The following is a 24,724-nucleotide window of genomic DNA, read 5'->3' on the forward strand; positions in this document are numbered from 1 at the left end:
GTGAGGAAACCTGCAAGTGGTCTCTTGCTCACATAGAGGGAGTGTGCATTCCACAGATTGTGGGTAAAGGAGATTTGAATTCATAGCATGGAATGGAGGTCAGGTTCTGCTGTCTGTGACAGGACACAAGGCAGCACCCCAGGCACAGGATGTGGGTGCACTGTGCATGCCAGCTGACTCACAAGAGTCTGCTCCAGAGCACATCAAATCTGTCTCCTGGGGCTGGGGCTGGCTTTTGCCTTATGACTTTTAGTGAAAGCTCTCTTATTGTTCCTAATTAATTAAATTCTTTCCTCCTCTTGTACTCTGGACACAGGAGTAGAGGGGCTTTTTCATGCGGGTCAAAAAGTTATCCTGGGGACATAGAAACCACAGTAAGATCACTGTAGTGTGGTCTTACCCTCTCTCTGGTACAGTTAACACTCTGTTCTTAATAGTAAACAGACTGAAAACAAAACAAATTAAACCCTGTAGCAGGGGTTTATGGAATCATTTACTACTTCAGTAAGAACACTGTCAGCTAATACGTTTCCTAGACCTGATTCAGTATTTATCTAAACCTGAAAACATACAATTTTGTATCCTTTATCTAACTTTCTTCTTAAGTCCTGTAGATGTTCATATTCTCATTTTTCATATTTGCATCTAAAGTTGCTAGTAATACTCATTAGTACAAATTGGATACAATAGCAATGAGTTCTGGTTGGATATTTATGCATAATTTTGTAGAAATATTTCCTTTCTTTAGGCATAAATTTATGTCTTAAATTTAGTCCACTGTGGCTTTCGCTTGTATTTTAGCTCAAGGTATACGAGACTGCCTGGTTTACCTTTTTCATTGATGTTGTTATTTTGTTAACTTTTACTATATAACTTATGAATATTTTTAATACAACACTTTCGAGTTGTCTTTCTTATATTTCCTAACCTCTCCACATGGAGGAATTTCAAATCTCCTCTTTCTTTCTGTTTGTCTCTGAATTCCTCTACATCTTTTCTCTATTCTTTTCTGAGATAAATAATCAGACCAGAATGCAGTTCCCTTGGTAAGAGCGTACCTGTGGTTTATTGTACAGCAGCATGAGACTTTCAGTATTATTTTGCATTCCTTTATTCCCCACAACATTTTGGTTGCTATTTTTGGTGATTTCTGTGCATTGAGTAGCCTTCTCATTAAGCTGTGTCATAGCGTCACCTCTGTCTGCTTTGAGGGGATAGCAGTTAACGTGGAACCCTAGCAAGCTTACAAGAGATGGAAGAGGCTGAGGAATTTGGAGTGCAAGAAGGAGTGATGAAGTAGATAGTGCTCTAGGGTTTGCAGTTTTTGAAGGCAAAAGCATATTTTGTAACAGTTAAAGTCTCTAGAGCTAGCTGGAAAAGCACTGGCAGGCATCCAGCCAGTGTTGCTGGAAAGTCTGAAGGACCTGGTAAGAGAATGAGCCCTGTTTTCTGTGCATTACAATATGCTTAAGGGCTGGGATTTAAGAGAATATGACCTCTGATACAACTGAGGAATGGAGCAACAGAGGAGATGAGAAAATAAACCAGAAGTGTTGCTGACATGGATGAAATAGATTCACTTGGTAGAGAGGAAGAGAAGGGTAGTGGTCCATATGAGGGAACCAGTAACAGTCATGCCTGGTATAGAATAGAGTAAAGCTTGTTACTGGAGAAAGATAACTGGGCTGGGGAAATGGAAGAGCAAAGAAATAGGGTCAATATGGAAAGGAAAAAAGGCAATGAGAAGGTTCTCAATAGCATTAACAATTTATTACCATTCAGTACTGCTAAGAGAACTTCAAAATGAAAGAGATGATTTACTAACAGTATTGTGCAACATCTTCCTTAAAATTTTTAGTACTTGTTTCTGAGAAGGTGTGAAATTGTTTTAATTTTTATAAAGTATTCTATGAAATTATAGGCCTGTAATCCTTATCTCACTGGTGGGTAAGTTCACAGAATGTAAATGGTCAGTTACCTCAGTGGAGTGAGGCCTGTGAGACTGTCCCATGTGAGCATCAAAGGTGGCAGTTTTCTGATGATTTACAAGGCAAGGCTGGACTGTGAGGGGCCTTATGAGACTGCTTAGGTTGCAAAATGAAGATGAAGGGGCCTTATGAGACTGCTTAGGTTGCAAAATGAAGATGAAATGTAATGTAGATAAATGTAAAACCATGAGCCTGAAGGAAAACAAACTCGGTTTCACATTTGAAATAATGGGCCCTGAGCTGACTGCTGCTCTTCAGGAGCAAGACCCAGACAGAGGCTGTGATGGATATTTCCATGGAAACATCAGCACAGTGCTGAAAAATGCAGATCAAGTTTCAGAAATGGCTAGCAAAGAAGAAAAATAAAAGCAGAAAACATTGTTATATGTTGTTATATTGTATAATCCATACATCACCTGGACTTTGAACAGTGTATACCACTGGTGGGACAGCTTCAGTATTATGAAAATCTGTTAAAGGACACTCTGGATGCAGAAATCTGGTTCAGTTGTGGAATGGGCAAGTATTTTAAAGAGAAATCCATTTGAAGTTACTAGTTAGGCAGACCTCATGAGAATAATTGGAGTTTGAGGGAGTAATAGGATGAAAATGTTATTTACTTGCCTCCTTCTTACTCTGCCCTACATAGCCATTGCTGCAGGCAGAGTGCTTAGATGGATGGACCTTTGGTCTCCAGTGGCATGGCAGTTTTTACAGGGTTAATGGTTTTCATAGAACAAAGAACGGAGGGGACAAATGCAGAATGTAACAGCTAGAAAAAGTAAGGAAAAATTAATCTTGAAAAAGGGGAAGAGGGATGCAAAGAAATATCAAATAGAGAGGACAGAAAGGAGATTGGTATGATACTTCCTTTAACAAAGAAAAGATGTGTAGGTGTTCTGCAAAGCTGCCATCTTCCCCGCATCCTGATCCTGTGTCCTGCACCACATGGTTTGTGTGGAGTCCAGTCTCCTCGGGTGTTAGACACACAGGAATTAGCATTTCATCCATGGCATGCTTGCCCAACCTTGATTCTGCAATCCCTTACTCATATGAGACATGCCTTGAGGGGCTGGATTTTTCCATCTTATTAGAACAACATATTTGTTATTTAGCTGCAGATAGCTGCAGCAGATGTGGTCAGGCTCTGCAACAGCTAAGGTCCTTGCCCATCCCAGCATTGTCATAGTCATGGCAGAGTTCCTGACAGCCTGTTTATTTTAACACTATTGTTATAAGAAGAATTTTCCTTTTATTTCAGAGCAACCACTACTATGTGAAGCCTCGGGTAACAGACCATCAATTTGGCATAAAACACTATGCTGGGGAGGTATGTGTACATGGTGTATCTGATGTGTTTGGTGTATCTTGGGCTTGCTTAGATTCCAAAAATCAAGATTCAAAATATCAGGAATATCTCTCAGGGCTGTGTGTTTCTGTTCATTTAGTACTGCACTGTCCCAGTGTCCAGAGAGTGTGATGTGCTTAAAGTAGCAGCATGTCACCAGCTTGGACCTTTGTTTGAGTTTCTTAAATAACTTCTGGTTTGGGGGGGGGTAAGCTCCACCTTACCTCTATTATTTATGTTGTCTTTTCTTGGACATTTACAAGCAAACAAAACCTAAAGTAAAAGTCACAGGGAAAATTTGACTTTTGTGGGGGAGGAGAAAAGGCTAAATACCCATTGCCAGAAAGGAAAAGGTCTCCAAGCCTTCCAAGTTAAATGTTGCTCTTAGTTGTGGAGAGATATGGAGCAGATGGAGGTTGTCAAGGGAGAGCACCTGCACACTAAAGAAAGATTAGTCTCCTTCTAAAATCATATCTGCTGAGCATTAGTGGTTGGGAGGTCAGGGGACTGTGTGGCATAATAAGTATTTCTTGAAGTGGAGTACCTCACACCTTGCAGAGGATTTCCCCACACTCATAGCCTGGGCAAATCCCTGCAGCTGTTTCACTTGGCTTTTGGTTTTGGCACTTTTTTTTGTTTGTTTTGTTTGTTTGTTTTAGTTTTTTTAATTGATAGCTAAAAGCAACTTACTTTGTAGTAACTGCAGAGCTCTGGAGCTCTTTTCCTCTGAAAGTCAGGATGTTGGCACATGCTAGCACTGTAACAGCGTAGCTCTGCTGGAGGACTTGTACCTTGGCATGTTCACGTAGAAGTGCTTAATGATTCCTACTGTGCTGTTCTACTGGCTCTGTGCTGCAGGTGCTGTATGACGTGAGAGGCTTTCTGGAGAAGAACAGAGACACGTTTCGAGATGACATTTTAAACATGCTGAAAGACAGCAGGTATGCCCCCCTGATGCTTTTGAGGAGGCTGTATCTTTTGGGCTGGGCTAGGGCACATTCATGTAATAAGCAGTCCAAGGAAGGCAATTGCTTTTGTCTGAGTGTCCAACATTATTCTTTACCATTTTTCTCTTTGTGCTTAAGTGTCCTGGCAAAATAAAGGAGAGCTGGAGAAGTCAGATGAGGCACAGATTTAATCAGTACTGTTCTCGTCCCAGTTTTGAAAAGAGCAATCAAAGCATGACATAAATGCCCCCAGGCAATTCTGATTTTTCTCTCTCCTCTCTTCTCTTCTTCCTGTCCCTTTCTTCCTCTTACCTCCCCATCCCCACAATGGTAAATTTGCCTCTGAATGAGTCAAGGCTCTTTGCCACACTGTTGAATGTCAGCCTTTGTACAGAGGCTGCTTGTTTTCCAGGATGCTTGTTAGTGGAGAGCTTCTGTCCTTACCTCTCTCTGGGACTAGGTATGGCCACTAATACTATATCCCAGTGCTGCAACATGACCCTAGGTAAATGAGCTGGCTTTGGCCTTGAGCAAGGTGTGGGAGACAGAGGTGCAGCTTAGTAGGAGGAGAAAGGCTTTTAATAACATGTCTGACACTGCAAGTTTTTGAGTTGCAACTCTGCCACATACATCTTCTCTGAAGACTGCTGCAGAGTTTGGACTATGGGAAGCCTTGAAACAACCTGAAGAAGCTGAGTGTGTGAGCTGCTTGTAGCTGCCTTACTTGGACAGTGGCATCTGGGGAACATTTCACCCAGGGCTTGAAGCCAGAGTTGTGGTCATCATTGTCCAGCATAATAGAGGGACTCAGGGTTTTTCAACAAGTCAGAAAGAGAAATTCTTCTAGAACCAATCATAATAGTAAACTGCCTCAAGACGTGCTAGAGAATTTTGTGCCACTTTTTAAGAACCAACACTACTGCCTAAGGACTGGAGAAATGGTGGAAGATTCCCTAGAGCTGACCTGCAATGAGGGTAGGTCTAGAAATCCTCTGGCTACAAAGGGGCTGCAGTTGCAATGAGCATGTCATGGGAGCTAACCATAAGAACTAGGTTGGGAGGGGTGTGACAGTACACAGTCTAGCTGGAGTACTCTCAAGGTAGTTTTGCCTGGGGCATATAGCTCAAGGGAAGTGTCCTAGCCACTGTAGGATGATCTTCCTTTGTGTAATGTCCTGGTTGACAGTATGAGATTGGGTTTTTGGCTTTGCAGCTGAGTGTGGCATACAGGGCAGCCCTATAGGGTCTGGGTAGCCACATGGAAAGTATTAAATTCTTCACTGAAATGGCCAGCTGAACTATCTCCTGCAGCCACTCTGTGGCACACCAGGAATAAAACCAAGGTTTTTCACACTAGGATAGGGCCTGAGAATGAGAGCCATTTTCTCACAGGTGGTAAGTGTCTTGCGTCTTCTTTAATTCTTTTCTTCCCCCTTAGGCTGGACTTCATCTATGACCTTTTTGAGAGAGTCTGCAGTCGTTGCAGTGAAGAGACACTGAAGATGGGCACCCAGAGGCGCAGACCGACTGTCAGTTCCCAGTTCAGGGTAGGATGTTTTCCAAGACAGCAGCAGGCTTCTATGGAGGAGCAGATGGGCAAAGCAAGGCCTGCAGCCAAGAGAAGTCATTCATCCTTGTTTTGTGTCCAGCACTGAAAATGTGTAGGAATGTTGTGGTGCTAAATAAAAGACAGTGCACTGCCCCAAAGATTTCTGTCTGGTGTAAAACGCAAGATGCTAACACTGAGCAGTGTGGTAGAGGAAGAGAATACTTTGCTAAGTATATAAAGTTCTAGAAGTTCTTTAATCTGCCATGGTCGTTTGGTACTTCAGCTAAGTATATTTGTCCTTTTAGGCCACATCTTTTAGACATATAGTGGCAGTTCCAATAAAATCTTATTAAGGGGACCCTGCAGGTATAGATCTCATTCCCCTAGATTATCTGCAAACTTTCTGTTAATTTCACAGTTTTAGTTTCCTATATTAGAATTTGAGAGACTTGTAAAAATAACTCATATCAGCTATATACTTCTGAGAACAAGGATGACCATGCAAGCAATGTTAGAGTAAATAACTGTGTAGCTATGCTTTGGACAGGAAGGCATCTCCTAGGTTACTGAAATTTTGGTAGGCAGAGCTGAAGGATGCTAGGAATGAGAGGGCTGCATGAAGAACCACTTGCATCAGATGTAGCCCCTGTCCCTCCTGTACTGACTGATCCTTTTGGTTTTGTCTTGCTTCTTTTTAGGATTCTCTCCATTCTCTGATGGCCACGCTTAGTACTTCCAACCCATTTTTCATCCGTTGCATCAAACCAAATACAGAAAAGGCAAGTCTGTCTCCCAGCAGAACCTATGCATATGACACAGGCCTTCATGAGCAGTCATTTGCCCAAGTGCCTGACAGACACACCCCTTCTCTCAGGATGCAAGCTGAGGATAAGAGCAATTTCCTCTCACCTTCTCTTCTTTCTTCTAGCTGTTTTATTGTTGCAGAAATAAAGACCCTGGTCCTGGTAATCAGAAGAAAAGACTGCATGCTGAGTATGAAATGATATGGGCATTCCCACCTCTTTCTGTGCTTCTGAAGTCTGAAAGATAACCAGGGTTGTGCAGAGCCCAGAGCCGTGGTAGAAGAAGCAATTGCTTCTGTTTCTGGTGCCAGTAGACAACTTGTTGCAGGGCTTATCCAGTAGAAAGCATCTTCTGCAGATCCCTGGCTCTGATGCAGGAGATGTGGATGCTTCATGAGAAAGTCACGGTTCTTAGAGACAGGATGGCGCTCCCTTGTATTGTGAACACTGATGGGAAGATATGCTGCTAGCCAGATTGAGTGGGGAGCTCTGAACTGATCAGTTTCTTTGTGAGTTTTGAAACCATGTGAAATATGGCAGAGGAAAACCTGCTCGGGGTGGTATTCTGGAAAAGAATTCTGTGATTTATCTCCAGTTCGGTTAGAGACTGAAAAGGGAACTGAGTCAGAGTTCTGTATTTGTATGTGTTAATGCATTACACTTTTGCTTTACTGCCATGATCTAACTATGACAGCAGCTTGCAGACTGTTTTTTTCCAGGATCTGCCCAGTTCTCTTTCATCCCTTTTTCTGCACCGTGCAGTGTTGTGAGGTTGCTTTTCTCTTGACCCAAACATCCCCCTTTTCACCTCACATGCCCAAATGTACATGGTTTACAGTGAAATGGTTATACAACCTGTGACGGTCTGTGCTCAGAAAAACAGTCACTGTTCAAGTCAATGAAGAAGTAATTCCACAGCCAACACTTTCTCTTTGTCTCTCTTTCTCTCTCTCTCTCTCTCTCTCTTATTTGTCTTTGAATCTGAATCTTTATGTAGGCACCAAACCTCTTCAATCCAGATGTGGTGCTAAATCAGCTCAGGTACTCAGGAATGCTGGAGACAGTGAAAGTCCGGAGAGCAGGTTTCCCCATACGGCGCCTTTTCCAGGACTTCCTCACCAGGTAATCGGTATCACTGTACCGCATGCTGTGATGGCCCCAAAGTATACAATTCTATGTATTTCTTCCCTCCATAACTGCTGTTGCTGGTGTGGATCATCTGTGGGATGTTTTTCTAAACATACTCTTATTGCCCGTATCGCAGACTGATTTGGAAGTCCTTTTGAACACTTGCCTTTAGGGTACAAGTCAGAATGGAAAAATAGCCAGATGGTGGTTTTGGGTTTTTTTTGTCTGTAGTTTTGCCACAGATTTGCTTGTGTGATGCTGTGAAACCCAGCTGGTCGTAATACATAAAAAGAAAATATTATACTTAAAATTTTTAATCTGGCAGGCTGAAGCAAATTTTAATGGACTGTATAGTTGATGATTCATATTGGAAAGAGTGATTATTTGTTTTAATTAGCTGTGTCAAAAGGATTTCTTGAAATTAAGGCTAGAAGAGACCGTTGAACTTTGCTTCCTTTGTCTCTTGGAGCATTAAATGCCACCCCTATACTGAACAAAATAACTTGTGTCTGATGAAAGCACATTTTTCAGAAGGACAGTTGTTCTTCACTGAAAAATGCTGTTGAGTTTGTATTTTTTGCTGGGATTGCAACAATAATTGCCAGTATGGTACAGGAACAGATAAAGGCTGGGGGATGGAAATTTCCAAATTGGAAGGCAAGCATGAAGAAGGGAGATCCCAGAGGAAGAGGGACTCATGGGAGGAGGATAATACAACTTAAAAGATTGGGAGTGGGGACTGGGTTACTGTCATTCATAGTCTCATGAGGTTTTGTTTGGTTCTTAGGTACAAGATGCTTGTGAAGGGGCCAAATTCCTCAGACAACAGCAGAGTTGTATGTGCAGGCTTTCTGCAGACCTATGACAGCAGCAAGAAAGAATGGCAGTTGGGTAAAACCAAGGTACTTCATCAGTGAAGGGCAGGGTACAGCTTTGTTCCATCAGCAAGGGGATGTGATTGTATCTGGTGAGATTCAAGCCACTGGAAAGGGCAAAGTAGTGATGACCCTTTAACTACCTCAGACTATGCTACTGATCTGTAGCATCTCAAATATTTCTGATATTGTGTATCTAAAGAAGTAGAAGGCTTTTTGATTTTGTCTCAGCTCCTTCCTGCTGACCAAACCAGCTTGATTTTGTTGTCTCTGATCCAACTTAAATATCTAAGGAGAACAACCATTGGTCTCATTTTATGTTTCCTTGTGTGCCATTAACTCTTGACTCTCGTGCCAGATACTTTGCTCTGCTTGGCTAATCAAAGTTCTTGCAGGAGGCAGTGAGCTGGTGCTTGGTGTATATCTAAACTGTGAATCACCAGATGTGGTGATTCTTTCTAGATGCTTTCTAAGCTGGATCACCAGATGTGTGACAGCTTTGTGCTGTGGAAGCTCAGCTGATGGTGTGTGCAGTCAGCCTAACTAGCATACATTCTAGGGAAAGGTATTCAGATTCCAAATGCTTCTCCTTACTTGCATAATTCAGATTTTGCTTCTGTTTTGGTGCGTGTTTAACACCTTTCTCTTCCCTGGTACAGTCTGGGGAGGTTTTTATGTTTTGTTTTGTGTGAAGTATATTGGTATAGAAATCTGGGAGTGGGGAGCTGTCTCTATCACACCTTTCCACATATTCAAGTAAATTTTTCAAAGAATATTCCAAGATGGATGGTGTCCAGTACAGACAAAATTTATACATAGTGGGTATGAAGGCCATATCCAGAGCCACTGGTGGTCCATCAAAGCAACTTTTCTTGCATTTTTTGCTCTTAAGCATTCAGAAAGGTATTTCAGAATATTCCCAAGGTTATGTTTAAGAAAGAAGGTTTTATCACTTTAGCTACATTTCTGCTCTGTGATTAAAGTGTTCCACATCTTTGATTTGGAGAAATAGTATCTCCTCACTGGTCCCTGCAAGCCAGGAACCATCCAAGTCATTCTTGTCCCTAGATAAACCACACTGCTTGATTGGCTGCCAGTCTCTTAGCATTTTACTGTTAAAGCATGTGTGGATTGTGTGTGTTACAGACCTGCTTGTGCCTGGAAAGCTTTAGGAAGTGCTGGTTAGAGCTGGCAAACATAGAATTTGAACTTTCTTTCTAGAATGACAAAAGATGGAAGATTGCTGGGCTACAGCAAGGGCAGCAGGGAAATACATGTGAGGACAGAATTCTCATGCACATACTCACCTTTCAGAGTATAAAAGGTTCTAAGCTATGTAACTGGAGTCCAGGGGCTATAACAGACTGATGACAAGCAGGAAATTCAGGCTGCTTTGAGCTCCTGATGGCAATAGGATCCCTTTTCTCTTCCATTTCCATTGTGCATCCAGAAGGATCAAGTCCATGTCTGTTTTCACACTTTGATCTACACAAATTAATTTGGAAAAACAATATATATGGCAAAAAAAAATGTTTGTATTTTGTAAAAACATTGGATGTGTTCTAATGCACTTTTTTAAACAATCGTATCCTATAAACTAAAACTTGGCTGAGGAGCTATATGCAGCATGTTGGTAAACACCAGCCTCTGCTAGAACACGGGTTGCTGATGGGTCTCAATAGTGTGGGAAGAAAGAGATGATCAAGAATGGAAATCTTTGTATCTCCTTATTTCTTTATGACTGAGAAGCAGAACTGAAAAGAATGGGGAAGCAGTTGAGCACAAGTCCTATGAGGAACAGCTGAGGGAGCTGGGGTTGTTTAGACTGGAGAAGAGGAGGCTCAGGGGAAACATCATCACTCTCTACAATTCCCTGAAAGGAGGTTGGAGCTGGGGGGGGTTGGTCTCTTCCCCTGGGCAGCTATCAGTAAGACAAGAGGGCATGGACTTAAGCTCTGTCAGGGGAAGTTTAAGTTAGATATTAGGAAGAAATTCTTTACAGGGTAGTGAGGGTCTAGTAACCACGGTGGTAGTGGATCAAGGGTTGGATTTGATGATTTCAGAGGTCCTTTCCGACCCAGCTAATTTGATTTGATGCAATTCGATTCAATTTGATTTGATTTGATTCGATTTGATTAGATTCAGAGCCATCTTGTTTGGTTGCAGAAGTTACTTCATATTTGGCATGGTTAGGATTACAGATGTGCATCCTGGTAGAGGGGAGCAGTTCTACCTATTCTAAAGAAGATATCACTCCAAGGCTATACTAGCCTGTTCCACCCTTGTTGCCATGCTGAATGGCTGGCCGGCCCCTGGCTGCTCCAAGGTGCTGTTGCCATTGACCTGACATTTCATTCTTCAGATGAGTTTCCTGGCTTTCTTTGCCATGCTCAGATGGTGGCAAAGCCATTTCATTGCTCCCTTGGAGACCCATCTTGCAACTCTGCTTCTTGACAGTGCCTCCTGAAAGAGGATGGCAGGGTGAGGCTGCACAGAGCAGTGTTGCTTCCTGGTAATCCCTTCCCTGCTGCCTGTACCCAGATGTTGTGTCTTGGTTTTGTATAACAAAATGTTTTTCATTCATGTTTCACCTTGTGGTAGGTAACACAGGCCTAGAACACTTGGCATAATAAAGACGAGCCCTCTGATTTTTCCAGAGGCTTTCTGGTAAGAGTCAAACGTGAGAGTGTAGGTCACTGCCCTGGAGAGAAAATCCTATGTGTGCCCTTGCTGCTACCTTTGCTGCTACAGGTGCAGCTCTGGGTGCCCAGGCAGTGATTTTCAGAACTAACATTGGCTTATGGAGTCAGGAGTAGTAACTGAAAAAGGTGTGACAGGCCAATGGGGATGTAACCTAGGAAGAAGTATAAACGGTGGGTGAAAACCAAGTTTTACAGAAGGGGAATACTTCCTGCAAAATGAATGGAAGGATAATTATATCCTTAGCAATTGTTTGGAGGAGGAAGGAAAAGACTTTGTGAAATAGTGCAAGGGATTGTGAAGCTTGGGAAAGGAAATAGAGGAGGAAGGGCAGGATGATCTTTGTGTTTTTCATTAAGAATGGAGCAGCTGCTGTGCTGGCAATTGTCAAATTAATGTTTATAAGAGGTATTAATGTATATAAGGCAGGTTTTATCCGGTGGCATGCCAGAGGTGAGGGCTTGGATGCAAATAAGCAGTGTAATGGTGGAAGAGTTTGTGCTAGCATGCCCTTGTTTTTATTGGGGATATGCTGGGATGGAGCAGCACCTTCTGTCCCCTTTCTCCAGTCCATTTGGACCTTCTGCCATACTTGCCCATACCCACAACATAGTTTTCCTAAGGCTGTTTAATTCAGTAATCCTTGCTGTTTGAATGCAATGATTTCCACATTTCAACCTGCTGTTTTAGAGGGCCTGTTTGAAGAAGGAGATTTCTTTAGACTATTTGGCATACAGGTCACAGTGACCAACTCCAGGCTTTCTCAGTGTTGTCCCCAAGAATCGTATGTTCTCACTTGCATACACATGGGTGCACATGCAGTTACATTTGTGTCTGCTGATCTACATGTAACCTTAATATGTTCACTGTTGCACTGACAGTGCTTGTAGGCATTGAGGGTGTGTGAGGAGTGCTGGGCCAGCATGTAAAGAAGAGCAGATACATAGAAGTAACCTTGTATGTTTTGTTTAATCAGCCCTTTCTCAGATGAAACTGATGAATTCTCAGATGAAATCCTGTTTTCAGAGAGTGGCTATGAATTATGATAGAGAAATGCCCACCTTCCAAATTATTTCCACAAGGCATCAAAAATATTTTTGCACTTGAATACACTTTTTTCATCCTCCTCATCTTAAGGAGTCTCAAAAAAGCCCCTCAGAATGCCAATAGCTTATTAACTAGATATTATGATATTAGGGATTTAACCCATCACTCTCAAGCATATATAGAAAACCCTATAGGATTAGGATTGAGTCCTTTTGAACTCTGCACGCCTCAAAGTTTGTTCTTTTTTTCCCCCACTCCTTACTGACACAGCAAAGTCTCTGCTTGCTGGCAAAATACTGATGGACTGGATATTTTTGCAATTTGATTAAGACAGTGGCCTGAATCAGTGTTTTGCTGGCTGCACTTTTGAAATGGGTTACTGCTGCTTGGTTCTGGAATGTAATGGAAAGACCTATCCCTGCCCCAAATAAGTCTTTAAAAGATTGTTGAGTTGACAGAGGGAGTGGATGTACAACTTCCAGGGATGGATGCCAGCTTCATGGTTGGCAGTACCTTCATAATGAACCTTCTTTTAAGGCTCCCCACAGTTACCTAATCATTACAAACCAGCTTATTTCTTAAGGCCATCTTAATGGAAAGGGCTCCTCAAGGAGAAATTCAAGTTGAAGGAAGTCACTGGCAGTGGCTGCTAACTTAGGGAGAGGTGTAACTCAGTATATGGTGGTCAGAGGGAAAAAAGAGCCTAAACAATGAGGCCAAACGCAATGATTGAAAAAAAGGTGTACAGAGACATAGGAGAGGTAAGTGGGGGGGTGAGTTTGTTAGAACACTGGACTAAATGAGTGTTCAAATCTCAGAACACCTCTCTGACGTCTCAGCTAGCCATGTGGATCCAATATATGTGTAAGGGTTCTTTACTGATTGATGTAGTTCTGCAGATAGATGAGTTATCAGCTCACAGCCTGTGCTCACAGCAGTGCTTTGACAAGTGGGGCAGCACTTCCCTAGCCCCGTCCATTCTGCTGCTGGCCTTGGCAGTGATTTAGCTATTATCAGGCAGCAGGTCACACAAGCAGGGCCATATGGCAATCACTGCTGTGACTGCAGCTTGTATGGACATACCTTAGCCAACTTTAATCTAGGCTGGGTGCTGCTAGCAGTGTGGCCACAGTGCCATGGAGCTCCATGCAGGCTGCAGTCCGTGTCAAAAAGCATGAAATACAAAGCATGTATTTCAGCAACTTGTGCTGAGCTCTGTGCTAACATAATGCAAGCCAGCTGATTTTAAGTATCTCAGATAGGTTATCACAGTTACTGTAAATATGCCCCTAATTTGCATGTATCTCAGTCCTTTTGTCTCCAAGATAGCACCATCACACCTCACACAGGCCTTCAGCACTGAGCAGCAGTGTGAAATACAAGTGAAGGAAGATGCTTGAGAATGAAAATACTGGACATTGAGGAGTAATCAGTAATATTAGGAGACCAGTCCCATCGGGACATAGTTCCCCCTAATGTATGCTGCATTGCTGAACGTTTTCAGCAAGGAAGCATCTCCACTTCAGAGTTTCTGGTGGTTGGTGGAGGGCTTCAGCTTCCATCCAGAACTGGTGTGCTCAGCTTTGCACCTCTGCAGGGCTTTTAGCTTTCCTCTGTCTTCCATTATTAAGATTGCTGTTAAGGTTGCTTCCTTGGACTCCGCGGAGTCTGCAAACCTAGATGTTCCTCCCTTTCCTTGAAATGCGGAGGAGTTTCTTTGCAAATTATTTCATCACTCAGGTAGATATCCGTGCCTGCTGCAGGGAGGTACTGGATTGTGCAGGCAAAGCTGTCAGCTGGGAAAGAGTTAATCGCAGAGCACACGCTCTCCTCCTCCCTCTTCTCTCCCTCCTTCCTCTGCTCCCTCCCTCTCTCTCTTTTAAGTCTTGACCACAGAATGAGGGAGGAGGGGGTTGGGCGCAGAGTTTGGCTCATGTCGCTGCAAAACTTTTTCCTGGTGCTGTGAGCACGGTCACCCCGGGGCAGGCGCCGAAGCTGCCGCTGGAGCGGCCGCGGCCCCGGGCACAGAGTGCGCTCTGTGTTGGTCACCCGGGGATGAAATCTCCCGGCTCTCCCGGGGACTGACTTCTTTCCTCTCTTTGTGTTTATTGAAACTCCTCCCCGTGGCGTCAGGTTTTCCTGAAGGAAGCTCTTGAGCAGAAGCTGGAGAAGGATCGGGAAGAGGAGTTGAGGAAAGCAGCTATAGTCATCCGGGCCCACGTCTTGGGCTACATGGCAAGGTCAGTGCTGGGGGGCTGCCCCACCATCCCTGTGCTTGTGTGCCTGGGTTGCCCCGACCCCTTGCTTTGCTCTCTAGTCCCCTCGCATCCCTCCCTTCTTCCCCTCCTGTATTCTAAGGGGGAGCTGCAGTGTCTGCCCGCTCTGCTGGCATCAGTCCTGCTGAAACCTTTCTGCACCTTTGGCACCTCTTCTTCAGTTCTGTGCACACTTGCACCCTCCCTCAACACTGTTCAGCAGGCTTCTGCAGGGAGCTCTATACCCATTGCGTGCATCTGATGACATCTTTTCCTTGCCTTCAGGGCTCTCCTGGCTGGGCCCCAAGTACACTTTGGGTGCCCTCCTTTTCCTTATGCCTGTCAACTCTGTTTTCTGCTCCCCCTGCAAATTATTTCTTCCTCACTTGCAGCTCTGCCTTTGCTCACCCTCTTTCCTCGCCCTGCCTGTTTGCCTCGTGATCTCCCTTTCCTTTTTAATTAACTCTTCAGAATTGGTTTTTGGCCAGCTTTGCACCAGTAATCTCCTCTTGCCGCTCCCTTTTGCACCTGACCAGGGGAGGAGGGTTGGGAGAACCAGCTGCAGACAAACCACCCCTCCTCTGCCCCTCGCAGCCTGTGTTAACAGCTGACTCCTTAATGGCTGTGGCATGCACACTTAATCCCAGTAAGATGCTCTTTCCTGGCTGGTTTCTGCTCCAGACACCTGTCAATCAGGGCTGTGAGGAGGTGAAATCCCTGGCCAGCAGAGCTGTTCCAGCAGACACTCTTAGAGCTCCAGTTACACCAGGTAGCTCATTTTGTGTTGGGAAATGTGTGTAAGGGTTGTAACTTGCCTTTCCAGTGTGGAATATCAGGAAAATACACATTTGTCTTGGGTTTTTTTACTCATTTATTTCCCTCTAGGAAGACAAATGAGCTAGCTCTATTGTTTGTACATGAGATTGCAAGTTCTTTGTGTTTGGGCCTCTGTTCTATTTTACTTTGTGCCAGCATTTGGTGATAGGGTTAGGGATTAGCACAAGAAAATTGATTTTAATGGGAAACATCACTGCAGGGAAACTGAATTACTGCTTTTCTGAGTTCCTGGGAAGGTAGTTGTTGCCTTGTAGGGCTGTGATGAAGACAGTGGTGCTGTAGTGTTTCTCTGGGCTGGAAATCTTGTGGTACTTTGGCCCCCACAGATCTGAATTCCTCATCACACATGTTGCTCTTCTGAGTCTTGTCTTTTAAGAGCAAACTGTGCTTCAGCAGCCAGAGCAGAAATCTTCACTTTGCAGGTGAGGAGAGCAGGGAGTGAGAAAAGAGGGAGGGAGACTGGAAAACCTTTCTGTGAAGAATTTCCAGTGGTACTGCACCTCTACAGGACAAGGTCCAGCAAGAGGGAGTTCATCTCAGCAGAGGTCAGGAATACCAGTATGTGCTGCCTTCAGCTTGATAGCATTTTTGTCAGTTTTGTATGGGCAAGTGTATTTAAATTAATTTGGTCTCATGCAGAGTAGGTTGGCAAAGAAGGGTACATATGCCATCGGAAGGATTATACTGGCTTCTTCCCCTTTATGAACTTGTTCTGTATGTCTAGTGAACCAGCTCTCAGGGAGAGAACATTTTCTTTCCTCTAATTTCCCACAGCATAGTATATGAGTGTTCACTAAGATGTGAGACAAAAAAATCACGCCCATTCAAATTACCGCATTTTTCATAGCTAGTCTGTGTAACTCTGAGCTGCAGGTAATAGCTTCACCAACTGAAATAAGCATAGCTGTTCCTAGGCTTGCAGGATCCATGTACAAATTTTTCCATCTCCCTGGATTCTGCAGGACCTTATTGATCAGGTGGAAGGAGACAATAGGAAGTTACTCCATAGTCCTGCGTTTTCTAGCGGCATAACTGCTAACTACAACTAATTGACATAATAACTAACTAAATCCAAATGCAGCACTGGAGCCTTGCAACTACCCTGCATTCTCTTTCAGTACATGGTCAGGATGTCTCCCAGCTCCTCAGCATGGGCTGAGGATTGAATTTTTTCGGCCAGTGCAAGAGGCTGAGTGGAACACTGAACAAAGGGAATGAAATTCAAGGCCTGTGTCCAGCAATTCCAGCTGAAGAGCGTCTGCAAGCTTGGCTGTGGTCATGAGGAATGAGGGGGTACTTCAGCCTGGCAGATTAGCAGGCAGATCTGGCCTGTAGCTGGGCAGAGCTTGGCACATGTTGCCCTTGAGAGAGTTTCTGGCAGATGCATTTTGTAAAAGTCAGAATGCTCTTTTTGATGAACTTCTGTCTGCCTTAGCAGAGGGGGCATGTGCAGCTGTTCGCACCCCATATGCAGGGCACAGGGAGGACAGAAGGAGAGCAGGGGTGAGGGGACTGCAGCCCTGGAGCAATTTGTATAAAACCTCCCTGTTCTTTTCACCTCTTCTCTTTCCTCCTCTTTTCTCTGTGCTTCCTCCCTTTGACTTACAGAAAAGTTCACAATCTCTGCACACTACTGCTATTAGCATATCTCTCTCTTGATTTTCTTGACTAGACTGATATATATAATGGGGAGGGAGGTGGCAAGCTGCAACATGGGTCCTTGTTGCCATTTGAAGGGGATTTGATTGTCAGGAAGGGTATTTTGAAGTGTGCCTTTTCCTCGGGGGCTTGCAGAAGGTCTGTGGGAAGGATGTGCGAGAATACTGTGCTTTCTCCAGCAAGCCTTCTGGGATTGTTAGACCTCGCAAGATTACTGTAGCCTGCTGGTTCAAGATCCTGTGTAACAGCCCCATAGCATTTCCCTCTGCAAATTCTGGTTTGGAGTAAAGAGGGTTTTGATTTGAATACTACCACTGATCATTTCCCTAAAGCAAGATATTAAGGTGTCTAAATATATTCTGTTACTTAAAAAAATATCTGCTTATTTACAGCCTGAACAGACTTCAGCTTCAGGTCAATTAAATTTTGTTGTGTCCCCTGTTGGATAAATAAAAATGCTACTAAAACCATGGGAATTTTGACTGGGATCAAGCTTTTACTTTCTTGAGGTTAAGAAGTAAGCACTTTCTGTCTGTTAACCAGGATTTCTGGTTCCAATCTTGCTTCCTCAGAAATCACCCAAGGGTCTAACATTGTTCTTGAAATGGAGTTGCTAACACTGAACGTGAGATAAAAGTAGCAGTGTGGTCCCCTTCTACACAGTATTTATGCTTGCAAGTGTAAGAATCCCACTAGCATCTTTTTCTATAAAATGTGTTGGGAGCATGCCTTCACCTGATGATTGCTGTGACCCCTAAATGCTTTCCTGACTTACTGCTTCCTAGCATAGTTCCACAAAGGGTATGTTTGGCCTTTGGTTCTTCAATAGAAGACCTTATGTTTCACTCTTTTCAATTGTTTAGTGTTTGTTTGAATTTAGCTTACAAATTGATCCAGATTACTGTGCCATAGTAACCCTTTTGTTACTTTCCCAGTTTGCGTATCATGCACAAACTTATATCAATGACTTTTTCTTTTTGTTCTTGATAAATATATCCTCTAATGCAGATGCAAGATTGACTTTCCTAAAACTTTAGTAGACTGCAGAAACACTGAATGATGATCCTTTTATTTTGGGGTCCTATTCTGTTTTTTTTATTTTAAAGTATGGCAAAGTTTATTTTTATATCACTATATTTAAACAAAATATTTTGCAATGTTAGTATATGTTTATGGGAGCCTGTTACAATGTTACATTCAGCAATCAGTATTGTAGTATCACTGTGTTTTCTCCCAAAAGATATGGGATTAATGGGACTAGATCTATTTTTGTACCATTTTTGCTTTTCCTGGAGTAATTTGCTTTTGGCCACTTAAAAGATAGGACAATATGGGACTTTGTTCTCATACAGTAAGGCTGTTTGTGCGTGTTTATTGTAATAAATCCATATCAAGTCATTATGCTAACTGCACACTGACTGTGCTTATACTTGATGCAAGGAGACTTTGAGCCAGTGGACCTTCTTTCTGGCTGTGTGGCAAGTATCTGTCCTTTATCCTTGGAGGGTAATCACAGAAGTAGATGTGACAGAATCAAACCAGTGGCAGATGCAGGAGTGAGAACAGTGAGGAGAATTTGATTTATGGTTAGTGGCAGTAAAGAAGCAGAAGTTGTGCTGTTTCTGAGCAATATTTTTCCAAATTCATTTTTCCATGAATGGGAAATGCAAAGCATGTATTGCTTCTTGGTGCATTAAGTGTCTGGTTCTGTTTTTAGGAAGAAGTATCAAAAGGTGCTAGCCAGTGTTGTGATAATCCAAAAGAACTACCGAGCATACTTCTGGAAGAAGAGCCTGCTCCGACTGAAGGCCTCTGCAGTCACCCTGCAGAAGCACTGGCGTGGCCGCCTGGCTCGCAGCCTCTACCAGCACCTGCTGCAGCAGGAACTCAGGAGGAAGCAGGAAGTGGAGGAGAAAAGGAGGCAAGAAGAGGAAGAACAGATCAGAAGAGAGGAAGAGGAAAGACAATGGCAAGAAGAGGAGGAGCGTAGGAGGAAGCAGGAAGAGGAAGAGGTGAAGGAAAGGTACAAGATGGTATCTTGCATTTGTAGTTCCCTCACACTAAAGCTGCTTGAGGTGTAAAAGTGGGTCTGGGACACTGGTGTGATGGTCACACTGGAACAGCTATTGCATGCAGCAGTGTCCCAATGACAGGGGGCAGAATTGGGATGGGCTGTGGGCAGCTCACGATAGAAAAGCAGAGTGGAAAAGGAGTGTCCTACTTCCTGTAGGAAGGCTAATTCTGGTGTATATTTACCTCTGTTTAGTGTTTTTCTGCTTTGGAATGTACACAAAAGAAGGCTGTTTCACTGACTGGGCAGAAATGCATGATTTCCTCATTGCCTTTGCAATGGCAATGTTAGTTTTATGCAGTTTTTCAAAATCTGAAGGGCTTAGCAGTGTGAGAAGGTACCAGAGTTCATGGGTCTTGGTGTGTCCAGTAAGCTGGACTGCAGCTCTTACACTCATGAGGATACATGTCCTCTCCGTGTTCCTGCTGCTGTGTATCTTTTATATGGGATACAGATGTGTTGAGAGATCATGAGGGAAAAGGAAAAGCTAATGTGACAAAGAGGTGATCTGTGAGCAGTGACAGTATGGATGTTGAGAATCCCACACCTGATGGATGTATCATTTACTGTTCACTTCACAGTTACCTGCGTCCTGTCCAAAGTGGGTGCCTCTCTTGAGAATATTTTGTTTTAAGAAGCATAAAACTGTGGTTACATTTCCTATAGACTTTTGCTACATACTTGTCCCATAGTTGTATTTGTGACAATCATCAGAAAATTCTAAAGCTAAAAGCAAGTTACAAGGGTCGTCTATGGTTTTACTGGAGACAGTAGGGTTGTGTATCTGTTGGGACAAGACAAAGAGGCAGGGGCATGAATGATCAGCAGTTTCATCAAGGAATTCATTGACCAGCACTGAAGGCTTTGTTTTATCAATGTGCCAATTTTCAGCTACAGCCTCCTCAGCAACATGAAGCTCTCCAAGTTCAGAATGTCAGTAACTAGCTGGAAGATATCAAATGCCACATATGTAATCTCAAGTCTAAGGTCTTCATTGTACTGAGCAGAGCTTGTCCCCATCTAGTTTTAGGTAAAAGGACCTATTTAGTTTATTCATTCCAGTGTTCTATTTCTGCCCTGCCCTCTGGTTCCCAGTCCATAAAAGAACCAGCCTCACTGTAAAGACAAACCCAGCATTGTTGTTCAACCCAGCATCATTGTAAAGAAGTGTCATTGTTTCTAGGAATCAGGTGAACTGCTCTTTTTGCTGTCATTTTCTACTTAGAATCATAGAATTATCACAGTTGGAAAAGACCTTCAAAATCGAGTCCAGCAGTCAGTCCTATACTACCTTAACCACTATATCATCTCCAGAAGCACCACATCTACCCTTTTTTTGCATATTCCTAGGGATGGTGACTCCACCATCTCCCAGGACAACCTGTTCCAATGCTTCACCACTCTTTTGGTGAAGAAATATTTTCTAATATCTAACCTGAACCTTCCTTAGCACAGCTTGAACACATTACCTCTTGTCCTGTTGCTGGTCACTGGGGAGAAGAGACCAACACCCGCCTCACTACAGCCTCCTTTCAGGTTGTTGTAGAGAGCAACAAGGTCTCCCCTCAACCTCTTCTTCTCCAGGCTGAGCAGCCCCAGCTCCTTCAGCCTCTCTGTGTAAGACTTGTTTTCCAGACCCCTAATCAGCCTCATTGCCCTTCTCTGCACCCTCTCCAGCACCTCAGTGTGCTTCCTATACAGCGATGCCCAAAACTGCACACAGTACTTGAGGTGTGGTCTCACCAAGGCCAAGTACAGGGGTAAAATCACCCCCCCTGGCCCTGCTGGTCACACTGTTCCTGATACAGGCCAGGATGCCATTGGCCTTCTTGGCAGCCTGGGCACACTGCTGGCTCATGTTCAGCCAACTGTCAATCAGCATCTCCAGGTCCCTCTCTGCTGGGCAGCTCTCCAGCCACTCCTTCCCAAGCCTGGTGGTGCTGCTGGGGGTTGTTGTGGCTGAAGTGCAGGACCCAACTCATGCTGTTGGCCTTGGCCCATCAGTGGAGAATGTTTAGATCCCTCTGCAGAGCCTCCCTACCCTCAGGCAGATCAACACTTCTACTGAATTTAGTGTCATCTGCAAACTTACCAAAGGTGCACTCTATCCCCACATCTGTGGAGCCCTGAGGGACATCACTCATTGACTTGATGTCAAATGTCTGCATTCATAGCAAGTAGCCAAAAAGGTACTATTGGACAAACTTGGCTAAATCCTGAACTTGCATTTGACCTCAAAAATGAGGTGGAAATCCACAGAAACTGTAAATTTGCTAGTCTACTGAGAACAAGCAAAAAAAGTCCAGCACACATGCAGAGACAAAATCAGAAGGACCAAGATGCAAAGTGAGCTATAGTGAAATTAAAGCTGATATGCAGTTATTGTGCATACACTGTTAGAAAAAGGGAGACTTGGAGCAATTTGATCTACTGTTCAACAGGAGAAAAATCTGTAATATTGAAAAAATAGAGGTCTTTGATAGTGTCTTTGTCTTCCACAAAAGGCTTAACAGTTGAACAGTAATACAATTAGCAGAGATGTGCAAGGATTCAAAACCTAGCAGGGATATAAAAGGTTAAATAATGCTGTGATAAATCAAGTTACAAAGAAGTCATCTGGATTTGGTAAAATTAGTGGTCCTTCAAGAACCAGCTAAAACAGCTCAAATCAATAGCTTTTCTCATTCTCTTCCTTTGTGGATAGCAATGGACTTTCCATAGAACTGGAAAATTCCAAACATAATGACCTCCTTTTAAAATATGAAAAGGAAAACCAAGGGATTTGTGGATCAGTCAGCCTAGCATCCATTTCAGGAAGATACTGAAAGAAATAATCAGTTGTAAATGCTTGATAAAGGAGTTAAGAGCCAGTGTGGATTTCTGAAGACCTCTTTCCTTCTGTGATATCTTATGGCATGCCTTGTGGATATGAAAAAGTCATAGAGGGTAGGTAACTCGACTTTGAGTAGGCTGAGGATAGGTTAGGGCATGTTATGACAGTACTCTAAGATACTGTAAGTATTGAGGTTTGGAAAAGAGTAGATGAAACAAGAACAGGATTTGTGAATTTATTGCATTTTACTATTGCATTTTAATTAGTAAACAATGTTTTTTTATTTAAATGGGAGAATCCTTGAATGAGATTTTTCCAGTCTGTATTAGAGTATGGTAGTAGTGCAATGTTTTCATAATATATTGGATGAGGAAATATGAATATCCTTATTAAATTTGCAGATAAAACCATCTGGTGAGGGGCTTTAAGTATATAGCTTGAACGTATTACAATTCAAATAATTGTGGCAAATTAAAGAAATGGTCCAAAAAACATAGGATAGCATTCTGTACAGACATATACAGGTAGGAATAATCAAATGCACACAGAGAGAAGGAGGAAAGCCTGGGCTGCTTCAATATCAGGAAGGAGGTCTGCAGGCTAAGTTGAGTATTACTCACTAGTGGAGTGTGAGGGGAAAAAGCGAATGCTATCTATTAACAAGATTGTTTCTGTAAGATGTGGGGTGATTCTTCTGTTCCTCTTGGCACTGGTAAGGCTGGAGTTGGAGTTCTGTCCCTAGCTTTGAGTATTGTGTTTCAGGAAGAGTGTGGATCAGTTGGAGGTAGATGGAAAGCAGCATGAAATATCAGAGGTCTGAAAACTGTGAGACACAGTTCTAAGGATTAATGTACATTGTAGGTGGTATTCCTGCTTTGTTTTAAAATTGTTCTGCTTCTTGTACTCTCATAGCATTTAAGGCAGTTGTATAACTCATTACTGCTGTTAGAGATCTTTGAGTAAAGTTTGAACCATATGGATCTAACTTACATCATCTTTCATTTACAAGCATTTCCTGGATTTTTAATTTTTGATTTTTTTGGTTTTGAAGGAAGGTGTGCATGAGTGAGAGCTTTAAGGACTTCATGACTTGCAACTGCAATTTAGAATTTGGCTGGGAAAAGCTGCAGGGCCTGAGAAATAGTTATTGCCCTCCTATTCTGCTTGAGGTTGAACCATAGATTTGAAAGCTACTACTGTCAATCTGAATTTAGCTGCACAGTGGTTGCTACTCTTATACTCAGCCACATCTTATCCCTGTTCCCTTTGCATGACTGTGGCATTTGCCTGTCCCCTGTAGTTCAGTTCTTTGTAGCATGCTCATTGTGGAGAAACTGGCCATAGGTACAGCTTTCTCTTGGAGTGCAACCTTTCTGATCTGAATGGAAATGCAGCACTGTGAGGTAGATTTATTTATTTATTTATTTTTCCACCTCTACTCCTCTTTACTAACAAACTCTGACTCTTAGAGCCCTTTCTAGTAAACTAGGTTTTGCATGCTACTGGGAAGTTACACAAGATGGATTACCCAGGTCTTCAGAATAGAAAGTCCTCTGTTTAATCTTTTAACAAAGTACAAAAATTTGATAACTTTTTGAGGTCTTTGGCAGAGTAAAAGCAAAATAAAACACAATTTTGGTGTTGGTATTGCAATAATTCTGTTTTTTAAAAAAGCAGTGTCCTAATATCTGTCAACTATGTCTGTACAAACTCTTTTAATATCCATGCATGTAAAGTACTTCAGAAGATTGTTTCCTTTTATCATGAGTCTAACTGCTCTGCCTTTCTGTCGCTGTTTCCAATGTCCTTCCCAGTGTGTTCCAATTAATCCAATTTCCTGATTGATCTGAAAGTGTGTGAGGAAAATCTGTTGTATCCACAAAGGTCATGCCAACCACAGAGAATGGGGTTTTTACTAAATTACAAAAGCTTTTAAATCAGTCTTACAACACGTACCTTATTTTAACCTTATCCATGGAGGTGTGATGTGTTCATGTAATTCTGAAAGCCTCATGTAGGAGAACTGAGTCTTTCTGACTATCATGTCTTGGCTTTTCACAGAGAAAAGGAGCAACTGAATGCGCTACTCCAAGTGGCTCAGGTAAGTTTAATTTATTTTTTTCATATGTCTGCAAGGGATCCTTCATTGCCTACACTTCACCTGAAACTGTTGTTATTGTGGCAACACCATTTTAAAAATGAATTTTGTTCACTCAAAAACTGCAGGTGTTTCACTTAGGTAGAGGTGGATAGAGGTGGTTGGGGTTGTTTCAAGGCTCATGTACTAGCTTGCATAGTTCCTCTTTGAAAATTTCTGTATTGAACATGCCACATCCTTTTTTATCTCTACTGCTTGAGTTTATTATTACATGACCTTGTGATGTGCTACTCTGTGACACAGTCTGTTTTGCTGGATTGTTGCCTGTAACACTGAAAATAAAAGTGTAGAGGGCTGCTACCATGGCTAAAATAAACCCCTTGTAACTGATCTTATTGTTTGTTGGTACTTGATATATCAAAGAGCAGAGCACCTTTCCTGAGGTGCATGAAAACAGCTGTCTATCTTCTGATGTCTTTTCCCAAACCACTTGTTCCCCAGTTTCAGGCCATCTCTGTTCAGTGAAGTTGACAGATTAGAGCATAAAAACACATTTGTCCACAAGGAAGAGTCAAATAGAGAAAAA

General features: G+C 42.8%; 1 protein-coding gene across 3 annotated transcripts in view; it reads left to right on the plus strand.

Moving 5' to 3' along the window:
• LOC103532494 (unconventional myosin-X-like) overlaps nt 1–24,724 on the plus strand; it is a 92,406-nt gene that overhangs the window by 42,973 nt on the left and 24,709 nt on the right. For 2 of the 3 annotated variants that reach the window (XM_030454049.1, XM_030454050.1), the window contains 9 exons: nt 3,250–3,318; nt 4,195–4,277; nt 5,722–5,830; nt 6,531–6,611; nt 7,633–7,757; nt 8,551–8,665; nt 14,519–14,625; nt 18,854–19,159; nt 24,102–24,141. In XM_030454049.1, coding sequence (XP_030309909.1) covers nt 3,250–3,318; nt 4,195–4,277; nt 5,722–5,830; nt 6,531–6,611; nt 7,633–7,757; nt 8,551–8,665; nt 14,519–14,625; nt 18,854–19,159; nt 24,102–24,141 — 1,035 coding nt within the window. The remainder of the gene's footprint in view (nt 1–3,249; nt 3,319–4,194; nt 4,278–5,721; nt 5,831–6,530; nt 6,612–7,632; nt 7,758–8,550; nt 8,666–14,518; nt 14,626–18,853; nt 19,160–24,101; nt 24,142–24,724) is intronic. The other variant, XM_030454051.1, reaches the window with a different exon arrangement.

This window comes from Calypte anna, chromosome 7, assembly GCF_003957555.1.
Source record: "Calypte anna isolate BGI_N300 chromosome 7, bCalAnn1_v1.p, whole genome shotgun sequence".
NCBI lineage: Eukaryota > Metazoa > Chordata > Aves > Apodiformes > Trochilidae > Calypte > Calypte anna.